The sequence below is a fragment of the Miscanthus floridulus genome, chromosome 1 (assembly GCF_019320115.1).
Source record: "Miscanthus floridulus cultivar M001 chromosome 1, ASM1932011v1, whole genome shotgun sequence".
Lineage (NCBI taxonomy): Eukaryota > Viridiplantae > Streptophyta > Magnoliopsida > Poales > Poaceae > Miscanthus > Miscanthus floridulus.
The window spans coordinates 30416369-30424468 of NC_089580.1; the positions used below are offsets into that span (position 1 = coordinate 30416369).

Genomic DNA, 8100 nt, shown 5'->3' on the forward strand with positions numbered 1-8100 from the left:
ATTATTGTACATGATCGCCTAAATCACCACTCTAGCTCAATATTTCTATTGCCATTTTTCTAGCAAATAGTGATCATTCTATGGTAGTTTGTGCATTGTTTATGTCCTAAAGCCGCAGGGGTCGCTTTATTACCAACCGTTGTTACTAGAGCTAATGATGTTTTTTTTTACAATGTTGCACTTGCCAGTGTCTTTCAAGGGCTAAGGTTATTTTTGAAATACGAGATTTTTTTTATATTCCCAATGCTTTATAAAAATGAATAGACTATTATGAAGTCCCTATGCGATTACTAAGAATTGAGGTTCATCACGAAGGTTTGGGGAATGTTTGATACTGCTCCTCCCGTGGTGCTTCTTCAGAAGAGCCGGAGCGCTTGAGGGGAGCCACTTTTACAGCTAATCTCGACCCTTGGCTTCTGATCCAACGGCGGAGACCCGCCGTGTGCTGCCGCCACCTGCAGAGCGGAGCGTTAGCTTATCCCCTTCGACGCGACGCTCCCTATCCACAGCGCCCGCTCGCCCATCAGCGCTCGCCGAAGCATGGCGCTCTCCGTCTCCTCCCTCGCCGCCGCCCTCTCCCAACTCTCCCTCCCATCGACCTCCACCTCCAAGCCCCACCCGGCCCCGCTCCTGCGCCTGCGCTCCACCTCCCGCCGCGCCGCCAGCCTCGCGCTCCGCGCCTCCGCGGCCGAGGCCGCCGAGCCGTCCGAGGTGGACCTCCCCGCGGAGGAGGTGGCGGAGGAGGATGCGCTGTCGGGAATCGCGCTGAGGAAGTATGTGAAGCAGCGGCTGCCGGGCGGGTTCGCGGCGCAGCGGATCACCGCCACGGGCCGCCGCAAGACGGCCATCGCCCGCGTCGTGCTCCAGGAGGGCACCGGCAAGGTCTTCATCAACTTCCGCGACGCTAAGGTGCCGGTCAATCCGAGAAATGCACGCACTGATTGCACCAATGTCGCTCCATTGTGTTGTTTGGGCCGCATTGCAATCTGTAGTACTATCCCTGCAAATCTGCAATTGGTTAACACCTTAGAATTTCAGGAGACGAACTAAACCGTCGCGGTCAAAATCGTGCAGCACAAATTATTGTTACTGATATCTGCCAACGTGCTTATTACGTAGTACTTATAGTAGTAACAACAAAGACACTGAAGCTTTGCTGCCTGGCGGTAGGACTTCTGAAATAACTGTGGAAGAACTATGAAAACGAAAATGGCGATAACATTAAATGGAAAGCTTTCAGTTAAAAAAAGAAGAAGTAACTGGCAAGCTGAAGTGAACTTTTTAAAACAAAACTTTTGGTGAGAATCACAAAGTGGTTAGTGTATTTGAAGTTTTACTTCAAATTTTGGATCATTTTACATGGTTAGTGTATTTACCTAGCAAAGTTTAGATAAAAATCTATGTTGGTAGCATCTCTGCGGCTCTTTGCATTATCTTTGTTGGTTTTGTCAACTTCCAAGGGCAGGAAGCACCGAGGCAGCTGTCATTTGGACTGCTGGTCTTTGTGGTTGTTATTTCTAGTTTGCCTGCGAGGTGCAGGCATTGGCCTTTGTTGAAAGTGTTTGAATTCAATTTTTCAGTTGCTTGAGTAAGAAAATATTCGAGTCCGTCATGGTCTGAACTGTGGACACGAATTTTGTGCAAATTCAGTGCTGTCTATTTGATCTCTGATCCTTTCCACAAAGGACCGGAGGGATTGGGAGCACCCAGAACAGATCTTTTTCTGTTTCAGAAAGCAGTTGCATTGCAGTCATGATATTATCTGCAATTTGGGTATATAATGCAAACTGTGGTGTCAGTTTATAAACTTCGTAAATGCCTGAAGGATTACATACCACTGACGTAGAGGTTCATTTCCAGCAACTTCCTCATCAGGCTGGTTTGCACAAGTATACAACACAACACACCTATGAATGTGAACTGAAAGTGCAACTTCAATCAAGTCAGCTGATCTAGTTGAAGATGTTTATTTGATCAACTGTGCTTACTGAATTTGTTCGAAACATGCAGGAGTATCTCCGGGGAAATCCAATGTGGATGGAGTACTGCAAGGTACCCTTGATGACTCTAGGGTTTGAGAACAACTATGATGTCTTTGTCAAAGTACATGGGGGTGGTCTCTCAGGCCAGGCCCAGGCAATTTGCCTTGGCGTTGCCCGTGCGTTGGTGAAGATCAGCAATGCCAACAGAGTTCCTCTGAAGTCAGAAGGTTTGCTGACTAGGGACACTCGTATTGTTGAAAGGAAGAAGGCTGGTCTCAAGAAGGCACGCAAGCGGCCCCAGTTCTCAAAGCGTTGATGATGTTCACTTGTTACAGTTGTTGCATTGCCACTTCCACAGAGGTCTTTTTTTTTTCTGTCAACTGCTGTGCAAAATCTGTAATGGACGCGTATATCTGTAGTATTCTTTTCCTGAAGCAAATTTCTTGAGGCTGCTCACCAACTCTGTTGGTCAAGTATATTCTGCATTGAGCGAACTTGTAATCAGCAGACTAGTAAGAGTAAAGTGTTCTTTAAAGAACGGGTATTAACTCGATTTGCACAAAACGCCAGGTTAACATTCTCCCATGAAAATGGCATATATTTTCTCAATAGCTGTATAAACTTTCTCCCATGAAAATGGCATATATTTTTTAGATGAAGAATGGAAGCCGGAGCCGGTGAATCATGATCTGCTCGTTTTTAGCACTCCTGGTTTTATACTAAATAAAACACGGGAAAAAAACTGCTCATGATGGGCATAGAAGTGCCAACACAGGAAAAACACTTCGTGGGCCAAAGCATATACCATCCGGAACGGCGCAGCCCAACCCAACTCAACCCAAAAGCATACCATCCGGAATGCCGCAGCCCAACCCAACCCAACCCAAAGCACCTTGGACACCAGTGAAGGCAACCGGCCCTCCCACTCCGTGCCCACTCCCCGCAGCTCCGGGCTCCGGCCATGCCGTCGTCGTCGTCGCTGATCCAAGGCATCTCCATCTCCGTCTCCGACGACGACGAGGCCACCGGTAAGGTGCGCGTCCGCGTCCGCCGAAAGCGCTCCCGCGGCCCCGTCTCCGCTTCGGCGCGCCGCCGCCGCATCCTCTTCCGCGCCGCGCGGCTGGGCGTGCCGCTCCTCCTCGCCGCCCTCGCCGTATCCCTCCTCCTCTACGAGTCCTACCGCCTCACGCCTTCCAGCTCCTCCACACTGCCTCCGCCGTCCTTCGCGGACATCAGTCGCCTCTCCCGCAACGCCCGCGCCGCTGATGGCGCCAGGAAGTGTAAGCCCACACTCGATCCTTAAACCCTTATAATTCCTGTCGATAGGACAATTATTGGTTTGGTACTTTTAATTCGGGAACGCGTAGTGTGACTGTATTATTTTTTTAGAAGAAATAGTGTGACTGTATTATAATGCTGTGCTCAGTTCGTTCAGTTGTCTGTTTACAGTAAAGTGTTTTTTTATTAGGATACAAATGTAGACCTGCTTAGTTCCATTGTTAGTTTTATATATGTTGAGGTATTCTCTTTATTCTTGGTGGTGTGCTTGATACTATCTGATTTATTGTTACTTCTAGTCGTTATCGCGTAATATGCACCTGCGATCTATAAATGTAATATTGCTACATTGAAGGGTTGGGCACAAACAATCTCAGATTTGTTTCCTCTTTGGGTTATGTATAAAACCTAGAACAGCTGTTAATAATGCCGATTGGCTAAAGTAGTCTGGAGAGGGATTTACAATACTGTACTATTTCGACCTAGACTAGCAAAAACTGAAGCTAAACTGTTCTACTTGTTTAGTGCTTTTAAGCTCACATATTTACTGATCGTTCTGGTTTCTTATGGTTATAGCAAAGTTTCCTTTACTTTTCTCTTGTTTTCCTTCTTTGCACTTATAGAATCTCACGATACAACAACTAAGACATGTATTGTACTCCGCTTATAATTAAAGCATTGTTGCATTTACAGCATGCCTGAAGTTTCTTGATCCTGAGAAGCTTCAAAATCTGGAGCTTCCAGAAATTCCTGAAACAAATTTGTCAATCAAGGAAGTTGTGTACAGATCAAGTCTGCCTCATATCGACAATGATACACCATCACATACAGAGAATTCACGGTTTAACTCGTTCACAGGATACCAGACACTCACTGAACGAGAAGAAAGCTTCAAGGTTAACTTTTTTAGCATTTAAATTTCAGTGAGTTTTTGGATATCGCCTCAGATGTTCTAGTTACTCAGAAGCTTCAAGCTGTTTTAGTTGCAATGAAACCCTGATATGTAATTGGTTCCATTTTACAACCTTTAGATATCAGGTGGTACATCTTCCTCCGTCCCAAATTTATAAGACGTTTTGGCATTTCTAGATTCATAGCTTCTACTATGTATCTAGATACGTAGCAAAAGCTATGAATCTAGAAATGCCAAAACGTCTTATAATTTGGAAAGGATGGAGTATCTCCGTATTCCCATTTGGCAACTACCCACCAAGTAGATATCGCATTGTCTACCACTCACACCAAGTAGATATCGCATTGTCTACAATGGGCTCTGGTGTTCTACAGGGGCTTCAAAGCTCCAGGAGCTCATGCCCAGGTTGCTGGCCATTGGTTTTTAGGCCTGTAGTTGCTGTCGTTTTTTTCTAGTAGCCTGTGGCGCGCCTGTAGCTTATTTTCTGGGGTGTTGGTGTGAGTGGTGTTCTTGTACTCGAGTTTGGGTCCTTCTGGACTCGTGTACATATTTTTCTACCTTAATGAAATGACGCGCAGCTCTCCTGCGTGGTTCGAGAAAAAAAACTTAATTATAATGGTTTAATACATGCCACTCCTATGGTATTGTGACTGAATGTTACAGATGAAGAAAAGTGTGACAGTGCACTGTGGCTTCTATAATGAAAATGGAGGGTTCAGAGTTTCTGATGTTGACAAAGAATACATGAGATCCTGTGAAGTAGTTGTTGCAACTTGTGCATTTGGTGGAGGTGACGACCTTCACCAGCCTATAGGGATGACCGAAAACTCCATCAGAAAGGTCTCTTGTGAATCTTGTGTTGGAGGTTATTATCTTCAGTTTTTTTCCTGTTTGTTGACAGATGCTTATGATTTTTTTCTAGGTTTGCTATGTAGCTTTCTGGGATGAAGTCACTCGTGCAGCTCAAGAGGAGGAAGGACACAAGATCGGTGAAGACCTCATGATTGGCCTATGGCGGATCATTCTTGTTAGCGATCTTCCTTTCTCAGATCAACGATTGAATGGGAAAATTCCCAAGGTATGGAAATTTTCATTGGCTTTTGGTGTAGAGAAAAGTAGTGCAGTGTACTAATGTTCTGTTTTTGGTCTTTGCCCTCTGGTATTCCTGAACAAGAGAATATCAGCACACATATTAGTATCAGTGTTTCTATACTGCTGCATACTATCGCAGTGTAGATTATCAATTTTTGATAACTGACTCTGTTTTTGGTGAATGTTCCTCTTCAGCTGATAAGCCATCGTCTTTTCCCCATGGCGCGGTACTCAATTTGGGTGGATTCAAAATCTCAGTTCCGGAGAGACCCATTGGGAGTCCTTGAAGCCCTTCTGTGGCGTTCAAACTCTTCTTTAGCGTTATCTGAACATGGAGCTCGGAGTAGCCTGTACGACGAGGCAAAAGCAATTGTTAAGAAACACAAAGCAACTCCAGAAGAAGTTGAAGTGCAGTTGGATCAGTACCGACAAGATGGCATCCCTGATGAGAAAAGATTCAATGGAAAGAAAGGTTCATTTCTAATCTCAATATGCATACCATTGTTTGCATCTGAAACTTTTTTATGTCTCCTTTTAGTTCGCGCTCTCGCATATTTTGGTATGTGTTATGTCTCTTGATTTGTTTGGCTCGTGGTTTACATGTCGACATTACTTCTTGTCTGTTTTTTTGTGAAGCATTACTCAGAATCTGATTTCATCAATTTTTCGATTTATATAAGTAGTCCCTGTAAGAACCATGGTAGCATTAACAGTTTACACCTGTGGGCAGGAACTTGGGATGCTGAATCTCAAAAGTACTTTAGTAATAAATAGAATAACGTCCAATACTGTGGGCGACCATGCTTGGTGTTCATGAAACAAACGTGTAGGACAACTGCTTAGCTGTAGTTGTGCAAAAGGCACAAGTAATAAAGTTGGGCCAGTTGCATGCGTTTAGCATAAAAGCAAAGGTCCTTTTCTGCCCCTGAACCAGTGATACAGAGCCAAGGGCCTCACACGCATTCCAGCCCCATCGCCCATTCGCCCGCCCTAGCCCCACTTGTGGGCTTGGTAGAACGGGAACCACTGCAAAAGTGAAACCAACATAATGCTTGGCTTCAGAATTGAGGATTTCAGATCATGCATATCCTTTTTCCAGTAGTGGCCCTCGACGACTTGTGTTAATAGCAATGAGTGGGGCATTTACATATTTACTATTATTACGGATGACATCTTACACTATGTCACTGACATGGTACTTTTTATACCACTCACATCATAATGATGGTAAATATGTAAATAATCCTAATCCAATTTCTTTTTGCCTTTTATTACAGCTCTGGCAGAAGCTTCAGTGATCGTGAGGGATCACGCCCCGCTGACCAACCTCTTCATGTGCACCTGGTTCAACGAGGTGGTCAGGTTCACGTCCCGGGATCAGCTGAGCTTTCCCTACGTGCTGAGGCGCCTGAGGCCGCCCGGCGTGCACCTGTTCCCGGTCTGCGCGCGCAAGGACCTGGTGAACAGCTTTGGGCACAGGCGCAAGGTGAAGCCGCTCGTCAAGGAGTCGACGTGAGCCCATTCTGGAATTCGGGCCCTTTTGGGTCTCGCCTGGGCTTGAGATCAGTCTGCCTGACTTGCAGTAGCGTTCTTTCTTTCTTCCAGTTCATCAGAACCAAACCGTCGTGTAGGAGGATCCTGACGTAGTGAAATTACAGCCAGAGAGTAGTCACCGAAGGAGTGCAACGTACTAGAGGGTAGGGTTAGCCTGGTAGGGAAGGATGTACTAGCTGACGACAAGGTGTTGTCGACGTTGCTTCAGGCGAAGATGGCCTGTGCAGCTGTGGTTACCGTTCGTCCTCGTGAAAATGGAAGAATTCTTCTCCCAGGTTAAGGCCGTTAATCCTGATGCTTGCAGAGGATGAGAGCATAGCATGTTCTTCGCTCAGATAAGATAATTGAGCCGTACTGTAATCATAAAGAACAGATAACTGAGCTGCCGGGGAGATTGATCGATTCTCTCGTTCTCAGGGCTCACTTGAATGTGCATTTGGAGTCGCAGCAATAATTTGGCGCGTACAAAATGTGCAGAAGGCCTGTCTTGCCCGACTGCGTGTCTTATGCCGACTGCGAGTCGGAGCAATAAAGGGGACTGTACGTGCATGCCATGCCACTGCGCTCGTGGCCGTGTGCGTGTCTTATGCCGACGCCGTCAGCCCGTGAAACCGAGGGCTGCCTCGCCTCGGCGTGCGCGACGCGGCCGCAGAGCGGAGATGCATGGGCGTGCATTCACTCCGACTCCCACAGGCATTAACCCGCGCTCGGCCTGGAGGGAGGCGCCGAGGACGACGGTAGGTAGCCATGAATGCCCTGTGTGGGAAGGCTGAAACAGTGAAACCACTGCAGGGATAAATAGGGCTTCTTGCGGTGCAGACATTTTTGTTTTGTTGCGGAGCGGGGGCAACGAACGACACTTCTCGTCAGCTGCCGGCGCGCAGAGAGTGCCGGGCAATGCTGCTCGTCGTCATGCACAGGGAGGAGGAAACTCGGGGAAAGGATGGGGACGTGAGGTGTCGTTAGGGGGGCATCGCTATCGTCGCGAGCTCGGGGGACCAGGACGCACGTGAATGAATATTACTCCATCACAGAACTGATTGCACGACAGCACGAGGACGACTCCGTTCATTGACTTCGCTAGTCTCAAGTCTGATTGCGAGCTGCAACAGTGGTTAGTGGGTTTGACATCGTGTGGATCTACTTTCTACTAGTACCATGACACTAGTATCGCTAGGCAGCCGGCTCTAGGGAGGAGCCGCGCAGGCACACGCTCGTAGCCGCCCGTAGTCGTGGACTCGTGGTTGTACCCGTAACCGCAGCCGCCGAATCCAATGCCAC

At 47.0% G+C, this 8100-nt stretch overlaps 2 protein-coding genes across 2 annotated transcripts; both read left to right on the forward strand.

Annotated features, from left to right (window-relative positions):
- Positions 1–500: 500 nt before the first annotated feature.
- Positions 501–2567, forward strand: LOC136477331 (small ribosomal subunit protein uS9c-like). Its single transcript, XM_066475458.1, has 2 exons — positions 501–909; positions 2011–2567. The coding sequence occupies exons 1-2, from the start codon at positions 541–543 to the stop codon at positions 2296–2298; spliced, it is 657 nt and encodes a 218-aa protein (XP_066331555.1). The 5' UTR covers positions 501–540; the 3' UTR covers positions 2299–2567.
- A 329-nt stretch (positions 2568–2896) lies between these two features.
- Positions 2897–7259, forward strand: LOC136477339 (probable hexosyltransferase MUCI70). The gene is made up of 6 exons (XM_066475467.1): positions 2897–3262; positions 3954–4156; positions 4837–5013; positions 5096–5251; positions 5461–5737; positions 6543–7259. The coding sequence occupies exons 1-6, from the start codon at positions 2944–2946 to the stop codon at positions 6779–6781; spliced, it is 1371 nt and encodes a 456-aa protein (XP_066331564.1). The 5' UTR covers positions 2897–2943; the 3' UTR covers positions 6782–7259.
- Positions 7260–8100: the final 841 nt, after the last annotated feature.

Excerpts from the sequence above, each read along its gene's own strand:
- LOC136477331 (XM_066475458.1), top strand. The coding sequence starts at position 541 with ATGGCGCTCTCCGTCTCCTCCCTCGCCGCCGCCCTCTCCCAACTCTCC. Across the intron at positions 910-2,010 it reads TCAACTTCCGCGACGCTAAG|GAGTATCTCCGGGGAAATCC; the intron begins GTGCCGGTCAAT and ends CGAAACATGCAG.
- LOC136477339 (XM_066475467.1), top strand. The coding sequence starts at position 2,944 with ATGCCGTCGTCGTCGTCGCTGATCCAAGGCATCTCCATCTCCGTCTCC. Across the intron at positions 5,014-5,095 it reads CCGAAAACTCCATCAGAAAG|GTTTGCTATGTAGCTTTCTG; the intron begins GTCTCTTGTGAA and ends ATTTTTTTCTAG. Across the intron at positions 5,738-6,542 it reads AAGATTCAATGGAAAGAAAG|CTCTGGCAGAAGCTTCAGTG; the intron begins GTTCATTTCTAA and ends CTTTTATTACAG.